At 46.2% G+C, this 20556-nt stretch overlaps 1 protein-coding gene across 20 annotated transcripts in view; it reads left to right on the top strand.

Moving 5' to 3' along the window:
• Positions 1 to 20556, top strand: part of GULP1 (GULP PTB domain containing engulfment adaptor 1) — a 1414565-nt gene that overhangs the window by 788034 nt on the left and 605975 nt on the right. For all 20 annotated transcript variants that reach the window (XM_073646319.1, XM_073646318.1, XM_073646301.1 and 17 more), the window contains one exon: positions 8337 to 8398. In XM_073646319.1, coding sequence (XP_073502420.1) covers positions 8348 to 8398 — 51 coding nt within the window. In that variant the 5' untranslated portion in view covers positions 8337 to 8347. The remainder of the gene's footprint in view (positions 1 to 8336; positions 8399 to 20556) is intronic.

Below are 20556 nucleotides of genomic sequence, written 5' to 3'. Positions count from 1 at the left end.
ACTGGCCCAGGGGGCGCGTCAACTTTGGCGTAGTCGGCAGGATTTCGTGCCCACAACCACCGGGTACTGCGTGCCTGAAGAGAAGTTCAAATTTACCTTAAGAAGAAGTCTCCCGCCGGTTCCAGAGGGTCCCCGCCATGGGACGCCATCACGGATCGTTCCCCGCCGGTTGCCCGCCATCTGCAGCCTTTTCCCGCCATCCACGGAGTTTCCCGCCACTGGGAGACGATTCCCGCCATTTCCAGAAGATTTCCCGCCTTGGAAGAGCGGACGCCATTATGGGCGTGCCAGAGGGTGGCAAGAGGTCACCTCCCATCGTGGGCCAGGTCAAGGAATGGCGCCAAAAGCGGAAACCGCCCCCACCAACAGAGACTGTGATGCTGGAGATGTCCATCAGCGTGAGAGAACTGCCCCTGGAACTGACAATCACAAAGTTGCCCCGGGACCACCTTCAATGTGGGCGGAGACAGAACAAGAGAGAGAAGATGGGTGCAGCCTGGAGGAGTCTGGAGAGAGCGCACCCGGAGACAAGAGGTCTGGAGAGGACTCCGGAGAAGTCGTACCCGGAGATGGAAGGAGAGTCAGGCAGCACCGACCCTGTGGTCAGGAGCCTGCTGCAAGCAACAACCCCACTAGGCTTAGTGGAGATCCTGGCACAGCTCCCCCGAGACCGGGAGTGTACGCAGACCGCGCTGGAGCGCCTCGCATGGAGGATGGCCCAGGTGCAGCGAGAGACGCTGACGGAGTGGAGCCGAGAGATGGCCCTGCAGGCAAGAACCCGCCAGCGAAGCACGCCACCCGAGATGAGGAGACAGACCGCCTCTGAGGATGGTGCAGGAGGAGTGAAGGCCGGAGACGGCGCCGAGGAGGGAGCTGAACAGACGGAGGCAGGTAAAGGGGACGTCCCTACCCCGAGCCGAGAAACCGCGTGCCTGCCCCAGCTCCCCGTCGCAGAGCCCGAAATTCCCCCTGCCGTGCCCGTCGCTGCATCGTCACCGCTCCAGACAAGGCCTCAAGCAGAAGCCGCGGCCGCGACCCCTGTGACGTCACGCGCCTCAACCCTGAGCGCGGCAAAGCAGGAAACACCACCGGCCTGGTCGCAAGGTCCAGTACCCCCGGGCGCCGCAGTTCCAACAGCGCCCTCTACCTCCACTGAGCCACCGGCGTGGTCGCTGGGCCAAGTTACCCCGGGCGCCGCCGTCTTCACGGTGCCCTTTACCTTCAGGGTGCCCCAAGCCTGGTCGCAAGGCCTAGTGAACCCGGGCGCCGCTACCACCACCGCGCCCTCAACTTCCACCGTGCCGCACCTGGGTGAAGACTTGTTTGCCCAGCACACGTGCCCGGATGGGCAGCCCTTTGTGTGGCCACCGGAGTTCCACCATCCCCGACTCCGGAAAGAAAGACCCCTAGATGAGCCCCTGATTCCGGTTCCGAAGCCCGTTAAGATCACCCCACTCTCGTTGGAGGAAGCGCAGTTTGCGTGGGACCCCACCGGAGGAGACCTCATGGGATTCACCCAAGAGACTCGGGCAGCCGCAGCTGAGCGTGCGGAGTGCTGCCGGCAGCAGTTAGAGGTCTTCGACCGGGAGCGAAGAGAGAGGCGGGTCCGAGAGCAGCGGCTGCAGGAACAGAGCGCAGGGCAGAAGAGCAGGATCAGGAGAGACCCCCGTGCAGCTCACGGTCCCCGTGCCACCGGGACTGTAATTAAATTCCAACTGCAGCACGGTTGGGGTTTCATCAGGGATCATCACACCCCCGGCGACGTCTTTGTCACCAGAAGAGACGTGGAGTCCCATCTGCCGGAGGGACACAGAGGTCGTGACCTATATGTAGGGGACGAGGTCACGTTCACCCGGCACAAGTGTGCCAAAGGACCCTACGCCCTCCATGTACACCGGCTGACGGAGGAGGAGCTACGGTGTGAAGAGGAGCAAGAGGATCCGGACGGGTCTGAAGGAGGAGCAGGAGTACGCCGTCATTAAAGTACGGTAAAGAGACTGTACATAGTTACCCGTCGGGGTATAAGAACTGTTACTGGTGCTAGTTAAAATATAGTCCCCGTTGGGACCAGCAAATTGAACTGTTCCAGTGTGTCCCATCTCCCCATAGGCTGAGGACTGTGAACAGCCATCCCTAATCCCACTGGCCGAGGACTGAGAGCGGCCATACCTTCCCTTGTATATAGTTGCGCTTTCTAAGGCGCCCCCTACCGGTTTTATAGGAAAGCTGTGTTTTTCTTTCCAGAAGAGACTGTCGCACTTTACCCGGTCACAAGTTGCACCGTGGCCGGAGGAACAAGAATGTTTATATGAAAAAGTTTTATGCTGATAATATATGATGTTTTATATGTTTATGTCTTATGAAAAAAATTTGTATGTTTTGGATGTTTATTCTCTTACAGCCCGAGGACGTGCTGTGATTTACCAGGGGGGAATGTAGCACCCTGAGGACTCGGCTGCTACAGGGGTATTACACCTCAAGCCAGAGGTGTGGTATTCCACTCCCGGGTAAGGATGGAGTGTGGGACTGAGCTCAGATAGCTGCATACACTACATACATCCCATTTCCGGGGGACAGATCGACGGTACTCCCACCAGTTTATGTGCAGGTACGACAGTGTCTGTCCCTGGCTGGAGTGGGAGGGGGGTGGAACATCCCAGTAGTGTAGGGGCAGATAGGGGGAGCAGTCTGGGTAAGGCTAGGAGCTCATTGGGTGCTGGTCACCTGAGCTCACACATAGAGGGAGTATATAAGGTGGGCACCATCTTAGATCAGGGTCAGTCAGTCTGTCAGAGTTTAGCCAGAGGAGCAGAGCAGAGAAGCTCAGCCAGAAGGGCTGACAGGGAGTTGTGGTTCCGGCTGGGCCCAGCTCCAAGGCCAAGACTGAGAGAGAGAGAGAGAGAGAGGAGTCAGAAGGACCCAGAGAGAAGGAGAAGGAACCCCAAGACCCCAGAATACAAGCAGCAGGGTGAAGGGTTGGCACCCAGGGTACCGGATCCCAAGCTGGCAGAGGACAAAGCGCACCTTAGCCAGAGACCGGAGGTCGTGGGCAGGATCTGCCACGACCCTCACTAAATCCACTAGGAAGGCATACCAGGTATAGGGTCAGGGAACCCAGAAGGGGTGTACCCACCAAGAGACCCGAGGGAGCCGGACATAGGTGGATCCCTGGTGAGAACGGCCAGAAGAGAGGGAAAGTCAGACAGGAGCTCAGGACCACGCTCCAGAATTACTTGGGGGTTGGCCGAGTCCAGGACCTGGTGGACGCAGCACGGCTCGGGTGGTCGCTTCAGGCCAGAGTGACCATAAGAACACCCGTAAGTAAAAACCCCTGAACTGCACAGCCCGACTCTGAGTCTTCTTGCTTAGCTCTCCTGCACCTGCACAACCACCATCCTCTACATCTGACCCCCTGAGGCTATACCCCTCCTGTTGGGGGTTATACTACCAGAGCTGCACACATACCACCAGCCTCAGCGGACCCTGCTGCAGCGGCGGCCTTTTGACCGCAAATCAACGGGTGGTGTAGTCGACACTAAAGAACATTTAACAACATCTGTAAAGACTGCCACACACTGAGTTTGACACCCTGGGCACGGACCGGGTCGCCGCCACTCGGAGACTACAACCCCCATCTGATCCGGTTCCGGGTATCCCCAAACAGCACTGGCCCAGGAGGCGCGTCATATGCACTTACACTCAGGTGTCAGTGTTTTCACTTTAAAACTATCTTAAAACACTTTGAAAAGTTGCAAAATTTTTGTGCAATGCAGAGATATGCTAACATTTTAAGATAAATGGCATTTTCACACCAGTACGAAGCAACTCCGGCAAAATGGGCAAAGCTGGGTAAAAGCTGGGTGAGCTGGGGAAGGGAAGGGGCATGCCTTTGTTCAAATGTTCAAATTCATTGAAAAGCAAAAAAACACATTATACCAGAAATGTTACTCCAGTAAGAGAGGATTCACTGGCTGTTGTTAGCCTATAGATGAGTGACATACACTGGCATGTAAAAACGTGGGCATCCCTGGTCAAAATTACTGTTATTGTGAACAATTAAGCAAGTTGAAGATGAAATGATCTCTAAAAGGCCTAAAGATAAAGATGACACATTTCCTTTGTATTTTAGGCAAAAAAAAATATATTGTCATTCAGGGCCAGCGTTAGCACCCGGGCAAGTGGCGGGGCCCTGAGCAGGCGGGGGACCACCCGCCATCGGGCACCCCACCACGCTATGGGACCCGTGAGCAGAGGAGAGCGGTGCCAGCGCCCGCTCCACCCGCTTGCTCAGGGCCCCAGGACCAGGCACAATACTTACCTCTCCCCGTGCCTCCACAGCAGCTCCGAACTCTTCCGCGGCTGCTGCACTGGAACGTCTCAGGTCAGAGGGCGCGGTGACGTATTTGATTTTTTTTTTTATATTGTATGGGGGCATGGGGCATAAGGAAGGGGGGGTGACATCCTGCATGGGGCATTATAAGGAAGAGGGGTGTGTGACATCCTGCATGGGGCATTATCAGGGAGGGGGGGTGTGACATCCTGAATGGGGCGATATAAGGGAGAGGGTGTGTGACATCCTGCATGGCGCATTATAAGGGAGGGGGTGTGACATCCTGCATGGGGCATTATAAGGGAGGGGGGGTGACATCCTGCATGGGGCATTATAAGGGACGGGGGTGTGTGACATCCTGCATGGGGCATTAAAAGGGGGGTTGACAACCTGCATGGGGCATTATAAGGGGGGGTGACATCCTGCATGGGGCATTATAAGGGGGGTGTGACATCCTGCATGGGGCATTATAAGGAAGGGTGGTGTGACATCCTGCATGGGGCATTATGTGGGGGGGACAACCTGCATGGGGCATTATGTGGGGGGAACAGCCTGCATGGGGCATTGTGTGGGGGGAACAGCCTGTGTGGGGCATTATGTGGGGGGAACAGCCTGCGTGGGGCATTATGTGAGGGGAATAGCCTGCATGAGGCATTATGTGGGGGGAGCAGTCTGCATGGAGCATTATGTGGGGGCACAGCCTGCATGGATCATTATATGGGGGCCAGTCTCCTGTATGGAGCATATTATGGGGGCCAGTATACTGTGTGGAGTGATTCGCCGGTTTCTGAGCTATTGTGGAATTTACAATAGATATCACTCATGTAATGTAAGAAGTGAAATCTTTGCATTGTACTATATATATATTTCTCTTCGGTATATGTGCATCATGTATCGTGGTATAAACCTGAAGGTGTGAACTGGAACATAAATTGATGTGCATGCAAAATGTAAATGCATGTTCACAGAAGGCCATTAGACAAAGAGAAACCAAAGACAAGAAAAATACCCAAATGATTAAAAGTAAATGTATAGATCGCACAGTGCAAAAATAATAATAAATAATAAAGGGTATTTAGTTAACATAATTTTGATCAAAATAATGTAAAAGCCATCCCGCCACGTCACGGCATCCCTTGTGGGACAGTCCTAACTCTAATATTAAAAACCTTACCATTTGTCAAGTGACATACATATGGACAAGGACAGAGAGACTGGATCCCTGGTGCAAGCATAAAACCGAGGCAGGATCAGCGTCCCAGCCCAGACAAAGGGCGGCCACACCCTTTTATATGCACTCAAGCATACTAACTACAAAGAAAAAACCTGAAGGTGTGAACTGGAACAAAAATTTATGTGCATGCAAAATGTAAATGCATGTTCACACAAGGCCATTAGACAAAGAGAAACCAAAGACAAGAAAAATACTCAAATGATTAAAAGTAAATGTATAAATCGCACAGTGCAAAAATATTAATAAATAATAAAGGGTATTTAGTTAACATAATTTTGATCAAAATAATGGGGGCCAGTATACTGTGTGGAGTGATTCGCCGGTTTCTGAGCTATTGTGGAATTTACAATAGATATCACTCATGTAATGTAAGAAGTGAAATCTTTGCATTGTACTATATATATATATATATATATATATATATATTTCTCTTCGGTATCTGTGCATCATGAATCGTGGTATGTGTTAAATGGGCCCACTGAGACTTTTTCGCCCAGGGCCCACAAAAACCTGGAGCTGGCCTTGTTTTCATCTATTGCATTTTATTAATTACAAAAAAGGAAAATGGACCCGGTGGAAAAGTTTGGGCATCTTGAACAGTTAGTACCTATAAAATAAACCAACAAAGAAGCTCCCATCCAGAAGACAAATAATGAATATAAATCGAAAGTAATAAAATATATGAATTTTATTAAACATATTAAAAAACAAATCAATCATTAAAAAAGGAGAACCTACTACCAATAAGCTAATCAAGGTACAAAAAATGATGCTTATCATACAATACAGGTGTTTCTCACAAAAATAGAATATCATCAAAAAGTTAATTTATTTCAGTTCTTCAATCCAAAAAGTGAAACTCATATATTATATAGAGTTATTACAAGCAGAGTGATCTATTTTAAAAGTTTATTTTTGTTAATGTTGATGATTATGGCTTACAGCCAATGAAAACACAAAAGTCATTATCTCAGTAAATTAGAATACTTTATAACAACAGCTTGAAAAATGTTTTGAAAATCCGAAATGTAGGGCCTACTGAAATGTATGTTCAGTAAATGCACTCAATACTAGGTCTCTGCTCCTTTTGCATCAATTACAGCATCAATGCGGCGTGGCATGGAGGCGATCAGTCTGTGGCACTGCTGAGGTGTTATGGAAGCCCAGGTTGCTTTGATAGCAGCTTTCAGCTCGTCTGTATGTAGAAAGAATATTAAATATGTGCCACAATCAACATGAAGAAATACAGTACCAGAAATTAACATAAAGTGTCCAGTTCGAATATAAAATACAATATATTATAAAGTGCTCAGTGCATAAAATAGGTTTTAATTTGACAAAAATAGAAGCAGAAAAGTAGATTTAAGTAATTACATCTCCATCTAGTGGAGCTATTGCCACTTTAGGATGCAAAGCACTGGACAATTACCATGTAGGTATAGATGAGGTACTACATATATAGATGGACATAGTTAAACCAGACCAGGGATTATACACTCAAATACACACCCATAAAAATAATGTCAAGCCTAATGGCTATAGTATGGGGTGACATGGTGCATAATCCAGATGCCTTAAGCGCCGAAACTAGGGATCCGGCAGCGTGGTAGCCTGTAGGGAGCGCCATCCACAGCTGGCATCCGGATTATCGCACAGCTGATTGGCTGTGTGACTGTATAAAAGACTGCAGCTCTCTCGAACATGCACCCTCTCTGAAGAAGCGACAACATGAAATGCGCGTTAGGGGGATGCTTATCTTGGTAAATTGATTTTCTTTTTACCTATTTGCGGCTACTTTTTGTGATTGCCATCAGTCCAGTTGTTGTTCACCCCTTTGCTTCACCAAGGCTATAAGAAGATAGCAAAGCGTTTTACAAGTTGCCCTTCCCTCAGTTTGAAATGTAATTAAGAAATGGCAGCTAACAGGAAAAGTGGATGTCAAGATGCAGCCTGGAAGACCAAGCAAAATTTCAGAGAGCTGCTCATAGGATTGATAGAGAGGTAAATCAGAACCCCCGCTTGAGTGCAAAAGACCTTCAGAAAGATTTAGCAGACTCTGAATCAGAAAAAAAACTCTCCTGCATTCTCACCATAAAATGCAGCATCAGATGTATGCCAAAGAACATCTAAACAAGTCTGATGCGTTTGGAAACAAAGAAATGCATTATGTTTAACTTTAGCCCATTTAGAGATCATTTCATCTTCAACTTGCGATGGGGTTGCTGGGTTTTGCAACCCCCACCGATCAGACATTGATGACCTATCCTAAGGATAGTCCTTCAATGTTAAAGTAGTGGACAGCCTCTTTAAGAGGGGCACACAGAATTCTGGCGTAATTGCTTGGATGAATCAGAGCCTTCTATAGGCTGTATGTACATGTTATCTCTATGATACCATGATTACATTGCTTGTTGAGATATTGCTTATTAGATAAGCATATAATCCTAGTATAATAGCATAATTGGTCTCATTAACTCTAATGTTTCATGCGGTTTGCACTAGGTGAACTATAAAATACATCTCATGACGAAAACATGTAATAAAGTAAAGGTATTTTATTTGGTCTAAGTTGCTTTGGACTAAAATGACAACTATTTCATGTAGTGAGTGTGACCTTATTGGAAATTCAATTATATTTTTATGTACCACTTCCCGGCTGTCACCAGAAGAATTATGTCCATATTAGAATGTAATACAATGCTAAGGAAATGAAGGACAAAAATAATGTACTATGAGATGAACTATAAAATCTGTTCAATCTTGTCTTTCCAGATAAATCATGGATGCACACCCCTGAAGCTTTATCAAAAAACTTCATTGCCTACAATGCTAAGGTAAGCACTGTGTCATTTCACCGAACACTTCAGATGGTTTATATCTATAAACACACATTGAATTCGGTCCACTTACTGCCTCATTTCTGCTGAAGATAACGGCTGTGTGCTAATGTGTTCTAGATCGAGTGATTGAGTGAGATTCATTAGTATTGAGAAGTAGGAAGGTTAATACCGCACCATACACCGCAGTCTAAAGCAATGTGGAGGAGAAAGGTTTCATTTACACATTACATTTAAAACTTTTGTAGTTACTGTACATTAGAATTGTTCTTTTCCTTGTTTACTATGGACAGTGTGAACTTGTGCAGACCTCTAAGGGCTCTCTCTCTAGCGTATAAGAAATAGCTCTGATGTTGCTCCTGAAAAGTTGTACGAGTCCAATCAATATGGTTAAACTTATGTCATGCTAGTGTCGTACGACTACAATGCGATTTTTCTCAACTAGCATCCGTATGACATGCTTATGCAATCTGTATGCAATGCGTTTATAACATCAGCTTTTACATAGTGTAATTCTCTGTGTAATTTAAAGCTAGTTTTTAAACTAATAAAGCAATCTTATATACAGATATAGATAGAATAGATAAATAGAGTAGATAGATAAAATGGATGTATAGAATACTGTATATAGAATAGATAATATTGAATAGATAGATGTTCTGTAGATATTTAATGTCGCATGCCTCCTACATATGACAAACTTTCACCCTTTATTGCCTTTCATGTGTCACTAAAGGGTGTTTCACCTTATTTAACCTATTAAATAAATAAATCATTTAAAAAAAAAAATTATGTGGGGTTCCCCCTATTTTTGATATGCAGCCAAGGTAAAGCAGACAGCTGCGAGCTATTATCAGGTTGAGAAGGGCCCAAGAACCAGGGACCAAAAATGCAAGCCTGCAGCCGCCTCAGAATTGGCGCATCAAATGAGATGCCCAAAACTGGCACTTTTCACAAGCTCTTCCCAATTGCCCTGATGCAGTGGCAATTAGGTTAAAGGTTTATGGGGTTGATGTCAGGTATGTAATGTCTGCTGGTATCAAGCGTTGGTGTTATTAATGGAGAGGTGTCTATCAGACAACCCCATTACTAACCCAGTAAGTTAAAAGAAAAAAATGCACACACAAATATTTTATTTAAAAAAACCTAACTCTGGCCCTGTTTCACCAATTTATTAAAAAAAAACATCCAGTCCAGGGATTCTGACGTATTCCCTCGAATCCGAAGTAGTCCTCAAATGGAAACCTGAAAGACATAAAAAGAGAGAGGTACAGAAATAAACACAAGAAACACTCTCTCATTCACAAATTTAATTATTAAAAAATAATCACAGCTCCGACTTAATCCATGGCGTATCCACGACTTCCATGGATTCCGTACTGCAACCTGTGGAGCATCATTCTGAGAATGATGCTCCATAGGTCACTCCTGGTCATGTCTCACGAGCCATGACGATGATGTAGGGTGTTTGTGAAATTATATGTCTACAGGATATCTATATATTCTATCTATCTATTATTCTGAGGGTTCTGGCTGTGAATTTACTGTACTTGGCTGATGAAATGTTGGGTTTCCTTTGAGATCTGTGTGTAAAAATCAGACGGCACATGCAAGCTCCAAGTGCCGTGCGATTGTTTTCTTGCACCCATGGACTTGCATTGGCAATTCTCACATCCAATGCAGCATGCTGCAATTTTTTCCTCAGTCCGATTAGAGCTGAGAAAAAACTCGCAGATGAGCACGGACTGATTTACTAACATTGGGAGCAATGCAATGTTTTCTCACATTGCACTTCTCCGTATTATACGCCACTGTGAGCGAGCCCTAAGACCAGATTCACAAGACCACAATTCACAGATCAACCCCAGGTCTTCTGACCCGCACTCCACATCCTCATACATACCTATAAGACTCAGAGACCCTCAGCCGTCAACAAAATATGGGGGGGTGAATTAGACCTAACCCATGTTTGCAAACAAATATGTTGAAAAAAGCCAGTTTCTTTCCACATCTTTATCATAGAAGTGACATAAACAACAACCAGCAGGCTGCCTTGGAATGGTGTGATGTGCAGTGTAACATCCCTGGCGGAGTGCTTGCATGGCTTACCATCTCCCACCATGCAAGACCGCAATCTTACCTATCAGACCAGGCTGCACACTTTGCTCCAGTACCTGCTGTTTGTATGTCTCTTGTCTGCTGGCTTAGGGCGTCGGAGCTGTTGCTTCCTGATTCTTAAAGCTACAGTGTGCGCAGTCCTAATGCGTCCCCAGCCTATTGCTGTGAGTCACTGGATACTTAAACCCCCTCCACCCAGTAGGAGGGGCCTGAGCAACACTTTCTTACAGTGTGTTCTGTGCAACTGTGAGTTGCCAGGTCCTGTCCTGAATCTTGTCTGTTTCCGCTACCCTGGGGGCTGAGTACCCAGGGCCGCTACCTGTATCTCTGACTTCTAGTCTGTTTCCACCACCCTGGGGGCTGAGTACCCAGGGCCGCTACCTGTATCTCTGACTTCTAGTCTGTTTCCGCCACCCTGGGGGCTGAGTACCCAGGGCCGCTACCTGTATCTCTGACTTCTAGTCTGTTTCCGCCACCCTGGGGGCTGAGTTCCCAGGCTCGTTCTTGTATCTTGTTCCCGGTTCAGTTCCTGTCTGAACAGTGTCCTAGCCCGTTACCTGTTTGTCTCATGTCCGAACCTTCCCTTTTCCTGCAGTGTCTGAACCTGCACCTAACTCCAACTCATTGTCTCTGTACTTCTGTTTATGAGTTTTGTGTCCACTTGCTACTTCATTGTAAGTACCTTGTGTGTATCTGGTTCTGCTTGTCTCCTTTCCCTGCCTCCGTATCTACCTCCTTTGTTCTAACCATTTTCCTGTATTTTCCAGTCTGTTCCATGTGAACAGAGCCCTGTCCTGTCTGCCTGCACCTTCTGCTTTGCTCCGCTCTGCCTGTTCACCGCATCTGCGGTTTTGCTCCGCTCTGCTTGTTCACTGCACCTGCGGTTTTGCTCCGCTCTGCTTGCTCACCGCACCTGCGGTTTTGCTCCGCTCTGCTTGTTCACCGCACCTGCGGTTTTGCTCCGCTCTGCTTGTTCACCGCACCTGCGGTTTTGCTCCGCCCTGTTTGTTCACCGCACTGGCGGTTCTGCTCTGCTTGTTCACCGCATTGGCGGTTTCGCTCTGCTCTGCTTGTTCACCGCATCTGCGGTTTCGCTCTGCTCTGCTGTCCACCGCACCTGCGGCTCCGTTCCTGTGTCCCAATCTGTACTGGTCCCTATCCTGCCTGCATTCCTACCTGCCAGTACCTGCCTGTCTGCATACCAGCCGTGCCTGCCAGTACCCACCTGTCTGCATGCCAGCCGTGCTAGCCAGTGCTCACCTGTCTGCATACCAGCCATGCCTGCCAATACCCACCTGTCTTCATACCAGCCGTGCCTGCCAGTACCCACCTGTCTGTATGCCAGCCTAACCTGCCTGTTCCTGCATTCCCCGGTGTGGGTCAACAACTGTGACTGGGGTCTGACCTGGAGTAGCACCTAGTCCCTCTGCTCGGTTCCTCCCTGGTTCTCGCAGTCGACTAAGCCACCGTGTGACCTTGGTCGGACCGAGTTGATACTTAGTTATGCCCCTCCAGGCACTCCTCGGTTCATGGTACAGTGGGATCACTAATCAAGCTCACGCCAGTCAGTCCGGGCGCGAGCGTAACAGTTTGCTCAGGCCATGGTTCCCGTTGAACCCCACGGCCCTTCGTTCTCAGAGACATTTGAATCCTTGTCTGGCAAATACGTGCACCAAGGAAAATTTTTTTTCGCAAGCTGAGGTCCAGGCGATTTATGCACCAGCCCAAATGGATCTATCACACTCGTTCCTGCGGATTTAGCACAGTACTATGGGGATCCAAAATGAAGCCATGCATTTGTTGAGCAATGCATGCTGCATTTCAAATTCTATGCTCACTATTTTCCTACCGATCGGGTTAAAGTAGCATTCATGATGTCCTACCAAGCGGGTGATGCCTTGAAATGGATCACCCCCCTATGGGAAGCATGGGATCCTATCATCTCTGACCTGCAGGCCTTCCTGGTGGCCTTTGTAATGGTCTTCGATGACCCTAATCCTGAAGCTTCTGCTAAAGCTTCCCTTCCCAATATCCTGGAGCAGCCCCGATGGGTGATGTGTGTAGATAGCCTACCAGTTTTCCAGCCTGAAGAGACTGCTACCCACACAGAATCCACACAGGATGACAATGCTCCACAGAATACTTCCCTTCCCAACCTCAAGAGGCAGTCCAGACGTGCAAGGCGTAGAGGTAAACCGTCACGCCAGGTTCTATCCTCCCAAAGACCTCCTGTTCTCTGGCCTGTAGAGGCTGCTATCTGCACAGAATCTATGAAGGATGACTATGTTCGTCAGGCAAAGCAGAGGCCAGAACTCAGTCACAAAATCGGATTGCGGTCCCGCTGCAGTTGTTTGGGACCCCCTGACGGTCTTTGTCCAGCGAAGGTTGGAGAATCCCAAGACATTAGGCCTGTAGGAGAAGCTGCCCTTGGCGTTAGTGTTTCCTCTCCACAGATGACCATTACTGTCTCCATGGCAAGTGAAGGCCTCGGATTAACCGGAAGTTTCGGGCTTAAAGCCTTGAAGAGTCGGTGTCTGATTCCCGTCAGACAACTCCAGAAGCCGGTTTGGGCATTGTCAGCGGAAAGACGAGCCCTACTCAGAAACAGTCAAAATATGTCTGTACAAATTAAGCTCCAGATTGGAGCGTTACACATGAAGAAGTTCACATTCCAGGTGCTGTTTGGTTTACCCACAGGTCGTCCAGAGCCGAGAGATCTAGTGCCCGCTCAGGTCTGGAGATCCTGCATGGTGTTTCCTGGAGGACTGCTGAGGTGCAAGGGGTGTCCAGTTCCCATATCTTCAGGACAGTCAGCAGTTTCTTCTTCTTCTTCACCAGATCTGCTAGTCGCTGACTCGCTGTGCGCTGAAGTCTCCGAAGGAAGGGAAGCGGAGGCATTGTCACCACACAGTCTCGACGATTGTATCAATGATCTGGCTTTAGGCACCGCCCCGCCTCGCAGACGTGTCATCTCAGAAACCAGACTGAAGTTGGTCCCTAAGAAAGTATCCTCCATCTCTAACAAGTCTGGCAATAAGTTCATCAAGGCGGTGGCTACCTCCAAGTCTCTGCACCCCTCCAACCAGTCGGAGGACCTCCAGTTGCCTCCTGAATCCTCCGGGGTGCTTTCTGATAACAAATGGAGAGAGACTTTTCTGCACCCTGTACCTGGTACTCTGCCCACTTCATCCAGTAAGCTTGGCAAAGTGTACGTCAAGGCAGTGGTTACCCCCGAGTCTCTGCACCCCTCCAAACAGGCGGAGGACTACCAGTTGTCTCCTGAATCCCCCGGGGTGCTACCTGATAACAAATGGAGAGAGACTTTTCTGCACCCTGTACCTGGTACTTCGCCCACTTCATCCAGTGAGCTTGGCAAAGTGTACGTCAAAGCGGTGGTTACCCCCGAGTCTCTGCACTCCTCCAACCTGGTGGAGGACCTCCAGTTGTCCCGTGAATCCTTTGGGGTACTACCCGATATTGATAAGTGGAGAGAGACTTTCCTGTGTCCTGTTCCTGGTACTTCACCCAGTTCCTCTGTTGCTGAGGATGGCTCGATGGGAGGAAGCATCCTAGTCACCAAGATGGTGAGACCAGTTTCGTTCCCTCTAGTGGACAGAAGAGGTAATCTTCTTGAAGAGAAGGAGCGGCCTCCAAATTCTCTGCAGGAAATCCTTGCTGGTTTGAAGAAGAGGGGGCGTAAAGGGGGGGTACTGTAACATCCCTGGCGGCGTGCTTGCATGGCTTACCATCTCCGACCATGCAAGACCGCAATCTTACCTATCAGGCCAGGCTGTACACTTTGCTCCAGTACCTGCTGTTTGTATGTCTCTTGTCTGCTGGCTTAGGGCGTCGGCGCTGTTGCTTCCTGATTCTTAAAGCTACAGTGTGCGCAGTCCTAATGCGTCCCCAGCCTATTGCTGTGAGTCACTGGATATTTAAACCCCCTCCACCCAGTAGGAGGGGCCTGAGCAACACTTTCTTACAGTGTGTTCTGTGCAACTGTGAGTTGCCAGGTCCTGTTCTGAATCTTGTCTGTTTCCGCCACCCTGGGGGCTGAGTACCCAGTGCCGCTACCTGTATCTCTGACTTCTAGTCTGTTTCCGCCACCCTGAGGGCTGAGTTCCCAGGCTCGTTCTTGTATCTTGTTCCCGGTTCAGTTCCTGTCTGAACAGTGTCCTAGCCCGTTACCTTTTTGTCTCATGTCCGAACCTTCCCTTTTCCTGCAGTGTCTGAACCTGCAGCTAACTCCAACTCGTTGTCTCTGTACTTCTGTTTGTGAGTTTTGTGTCCACTTGCTACTTCATTGTAAGTACCTTGTGTGCTTGTTCACTGCACCTGCGGTTTTGCTCCTCTCTGCTTGTTCACCGCACCTGCGGTTTTGTTCCGCTCTGCTTGATCACCGCACCTGCGGTTTTGCTCCGCTCTGCTTGTTCACCGCACCTGCAATTTTGCTCCGCTCTGCTTGATCACCGCACCTGCTGTTTTGCTCCGCTGTGCTTGCTCACCGCACCTGTGGTTTTGCTCCGCTCTGCTTGTTCACCGCACCTGCGGTTTTGCTCCGCTCTGCTTGATCACCGCACCTGCGGTTTTGCTCCGCTCTGCTTGTTCACCGCACCTGCAATTTTGCTCCACTCTGCTTGCTCACCGCACCTGTGGTTTTGCTCCGCTCTGTTTGTTCACCCACCTGCGGTTTTGCTCTGCCCTGTTTGTTCACCGCACTGGCGGTTCTGCTCTGCTTGTTCACCGCATTGGCGGTTTCGCTCTGCTCTACTTGTTCACTGCATCTGCGGTTTCGCTCTGCTCTGCTGTCCACCGCACCTGCGGCTCCGTTCCTGTGTCCCAGTCTGTACTGGTCCCCATCCTGCCTGCGTTCCTACCTGCCAGTACCCGCCTATCTGCATACCAGCCGTGCCTGCCAGTACCCACCTGTCTGCATGCCAGCCGTGCTAGCCAGTGCCCACCTGTCTGCATACCAGCCATGCCTGCCAATACCCACTTGTCTTCATACCAGCCGTGCCTGTCAGTACTCACCTGTCTGTATGCCAGCCTAACCTGCCTGTTCCTGCATTCCCTGGTGTGGGTCAACAACTGTGACTGGGGTCTGACCTGGAGTAGCACCTGGTCCCTCTGCTCGGTTCCTCCCTGGTTCTCGGAGTCGACTAAGCCGCCGTGTGACCTTGGTCGGACCGAGTTGATACTTAGTTACGCCCCTCCAGGCACTCCTCGGTTCATGGTACAGTGGGATCACTAATCAAGCTCACGCCAGTCAGTCCGGGCGCGAGCGTAACATGCAGCCATGAATCAGCACCAGAGTATCATTTTTATTTTTCTTGGTAGCAGCTATGTGCCTCAATTGATGTCATGATAATACTGTTATCAAATCTTCCATTTTCTTTTTTTTTATACAGTTATTGATTGCAGATACTGAATTATACTTAATTTTCTTTTGTATTGTGTTCACACCCATTAATCTAAGATAAAAAAAGAGAAATAAGAACTTCAGCTATTAGATCAAGAGTTCTTATAAGGTTTCTTACTGAAGCCTTACCAGGCAGTCCAAGGTGATTACTGGGCTTCACTATCAGTGGTCAATGGCCACAGCAAATTTACAAATATTGTTTAATTTACATTTTGTCTCTTGAATTCTGTAAAACATAAAAATAAACACAACAACATTAGATAATCATATTGCTGCAGCCGTAAAAAGAACTGTACAAATTATAATTATTTCTGCTGATACATTTCAGCCCCCAACAGCTAGGGGGCGCTTTGAGGCCCAACTTTTTGTTTCCAGCACATTGAGCTTGATCGTGTCACGTAGCCATTGTCCCTGTTCTGCATGTAGGTCAATCCATTATTATCTTTATGAATTACATACTGTTGCAGATTTGTTGTAGATTTTTCTGCAGATTTCACTCTTTGCAGACAGTGTGCTGAGTAAAACCAATGGCATATCTGAGCCAAAGTCCCACAATGAATTCACATAAAATGCATTTAGCATTTATTTTTCCATTAAATTGCAAAAAAAATCAATGGCAGGAAAAATCTGCAATGTATGGAAACAGTATATAACACAATGGACAGAATAATACTTCCAAAAATTCGATATACACCACACAAGCATAAGCTACATCAGCTCAGCTTAGAAGGAAGATACAATGCGAATAAATTAAAATAAATATTTTCATTATTGCAGATATTAAAACAAAAGGTTAAAACAATTAAAAAGCAGAGACCTTCAGGTTCCCTTAGAGTAAGCACTTCATAGCCATATAAATAATGCACATAGCCCACTAAATAGATAGATGGTAGTAACAGTTATACCTACTAATTCGTCTTTTATACACAGACAAATGTAAAGTAATAGGTAGAGTTATGTCCAATAAGAGAAAACCTTTGATTCTAGACCCAGTAATGGTATAATGGGATAAATTATCCCCACAATCATTTGAAAAGTGCAAGTGCATGTACAAAAAAAGGGTTAATTATATTAAATCCCATGACCTTTGTATAAATAGGGGTTAATTAAAAGGTACTCGTCACAATAAATATGTGCAAGGACACCCCTGCAGAAACCACAGAACAGTGGCTAGCCACTCCATGCAATTAAAGCAATCCTGAGCAGCTGTATTGTACTATATAGAAGACGGGACATTACATCTATAAAATACGCCCCTATTGAAGAAGCACACGCGAAACGGCGTCGTCGGGGTAGCTTCCTCAGTATACCTTCAACCATATGTAAGTATTAATCTGCAACCCACTCTAGGTACATCTCCTGCACATTCCCTTAACATCCCAAACACTTGCTAATATCCTATTATACGTATAGGGACTTGAAATTGTTCTGTGGTTTCTGCAGGGGTGTCCTTGCACATATTTATTGTGACGATTACCTTTTAATTAACCCCTATTTATACAAAGGTCATGGGATTTAATATAATTAACCCTTTTTTTTGTACATGCACTTGCACTTTTCAAATGATTGTGGGGATAATTTATCCCATTATACCATTACTGGGTCTAGAATCAAAGGTTTTCTCTTATTGGACTTAACTCTACCTATTACTTTACATTTGTCTATGTATAAAAGACGAATTAGTAGGTATAATTTTTACTACCATCTATCTATTTAGTGGGCTATGTGCATTATTTATATGGCTATGAAGTGCTTACTCTAAGGGAACCTGAAGGTCTCTGCTTTTTAATTGTTTTAACCTTTTGTTTTAATATCTGCAATAATAAAAATATTTATTTTAATTTATTCGCATTGTATCTTCCTTCTAAGCTGAGCTGATGTAGCTTATGCTTGTGTGGTATATAAATGTATGGAAACAGCCTGATCCGCTTTCACATTTGTGGAATTTACAAAGAGCAAGTAACATGATTTGGACCCACTCCAGGTTTTGGTATACAAATACTGATGCAAAATTCTTCAGAATGTAAGTGACCTTATGCTTTAATAAAAAGGCTGAACATGATGACAAATAGAGTTTAAGGTTTCAGTTTTAGCATGTACACATTAATCTGTTTGTAATGTGTTACATTTTAGCATTTCTTTAGTAGTGATTAAAGAACAGAAATCATAAACTACATGAAGCCTGTTTTTTTCAGGGTCAGCTTGTTCTTACAGAATAATTTTGAGGCAAATATATATATTTTTTTCTTTTCGCTTAAAGTGATTGTCCTGGCTTAAGATATATGTCTGCCATGCTCTATGTGACTGCAGACTTGACAATCCTCAGGTCTCGTGCACTGTATGCTGTGAGTATTCTCTGGTGCTGGCTCTGGGAACAGCGGTCATGTGTCCATAACTAAATGATTTGCATAGTCCCAGCCACATTCCAACTAGACTGTTTCCGGCATCATTTAATACACTTGCATTGTGCGAGGCTGCGCCCATCTAGTCGGAATGTGGCCAGGAGTATGCATATTGCAACCTTTCGGTCACATGACCATCACATAGAGTGACTGCCAACTTGTAGTTTAAGACCGGACAACCCTTTTAACCTATTTTATAGGAGATATATGAGTAAATTTCCTTTTAATTCAATGTTTAAATATTTTTTTCCTGATCTTTCTAAAGTGATATCTGTCTTTACGAGGAGTGGAAGTTTATCCGACCCGCAAAGGCTATGCCTCCCCAGATCATTACTGACCCGCCTTCAAAACCAGTCATTCTGGTTGGTGTTGCAGTCTGTATAACTCCAGAGTCCAATGACCAGAGTCTTTCACATTTGTCACATATGCTCAGTGTGAACCTGCTCTCATCTGTGAACAGAACAGGAGGCCATTACTAGATGTGCCAGTGCAGGCATTCTCTGGTGAATGCCAATCAAGCTTCATGTTGCTGGGTTGGGACCAAAGGTCCGACTACAGGATAAGGAGCCCTCATGGAATTTGTTACTGACAGTTTGGTCAGAAATACGCAGATCAGTATCACACTAGAGGTCATTTTGCAGGGCTCAGATAATGTTCCTTCTGTTCCTCCTCACACAGATGAGCAGATACTGGTTCTCCTGCTGCGTTAATGCCATTCTACAGCCCTGTCTAGCTCGCCTCATGTAATGCCCCATGTCCTTGCATAATTTATATCCTCCTGAGACATTGCTATGAGACACCACACTACTTCTTATATTGATATACTATTATGGAGGAGCTGAACTCTCTGATCTACCTGAATAAGTACCAGTAGTGATAAGGACACTAACAAAATGCAAAACTAGACATGATTAGGCGAGGAAGGATAATTGAGCACTTGTTTATGGCCACCACATGTATAACCTTTTGGGTTTTTTTTTGCCTGTTTGTTCAGTGCACCTGTTGTCACTTTCATTTGCACTAAAGCAGGGGAAACTGATTTCCATTAATTTCTGCTTCCTATTTACTCAAAATGATAGCTCTGAAGTTCACTTGACTCAAGGTTATAATGTGAGGTTTAAGTGTTTCCATCAATTTTCAAGTATTGTATTACTTTTTAATCTTATAAAAAAAATCTGATTGCACTATTTTTACACTAAAATATTATGGTTTTTATGCAGTTACATGCCTACAGATCACCAAATGCTTTTCCAATATCAATCAGTATGTGTACAATGGCATCATCATAGAGCATGCAGAACTCTGACTCTTATTTTATACTATTACAACTCCAATCCAAGCTTTTGTTGTTGTCTCTGTGTAGTTTACAACACATCAGATCACTTGCTCGAACAGCATATCTTTGCCATCTGGTCTCTCTGGAAATGAAAAACAGCAGAGCCTGGATGGAGAATTGCTCATTTTTATGCATTTTATTTGTGCTATTTAAATAGTAGAATATCTTTCACTCAGTTTTCAGGTCACGGTTGGGTTGTGTGAGAGCAGTAAGTTGCCCATGAAGTTCAATATTCTGCACCATTAGACATTCGGATGTAGCTTATCATTCCAGGAGGAGCAGTTAGGTTCTCTCCACATCACTTACCTATTGGAATCACCATTCAGAAGGTGCATAAGGAGCAGTTAGTTAAGGGCAGTTAGGTTTCTAGTATGTAGTAAAACGAAACAAGCTAAGCAATCTAATTTTACTGCAAGCATATAACACGAGGACGAAGAGATGTACTCATGAGGTTTTCAATCTTATATTTTATTAAGAGCTTACGATAAAATGAATGGGTGTTTAACTTTATGCCCATTGCTAATGCAAATTTGCTGAACAGGGAACCCTGACAAACAGAATTATGATAGAGTTTCATTAGTCCTGAATATTTTGCCAGGACATAATGTACAGACACTAAAAGAACACATTCAGTTATCTTTACCTATTACCTGTGATAGCGTCTTGAAAATTATTCTGCCTAAATACTCATAAGTGTAAAATTGTGCTCCCCTTAACCACCCATGCACACAAATTATCAATACAAATCACAACACAATAGCAAAAGATAAAAACTTTATGCTAGAAAATTCAATTGGAAGCAAAGCCATATCAATAGGGAGCCACTTGGTGTAACTGGCTTTCATTTAAAACACAAAAAATGAATTCCTACCCTAGCAAA

Source organism: Phyllobates terribilis, unplaced genomic scaffold (genome assembly GCF_046119375.1).
Source record: "Phyllobates terribilis strain yellow unplaced genomic scaffold, ASM4611937v1 Scaffold_9__5_contigs__length_417890890, whole genome shotgun sequence".
NCBI lineage: Eukaryota > Metazoa > Chordata > Amphibia > Anura > Dendrobatidae > Phyllobates > Phyllobates terribilis.
This window is presented reverse-complemented; position numbering and strand designations above follow the sequence as displayed.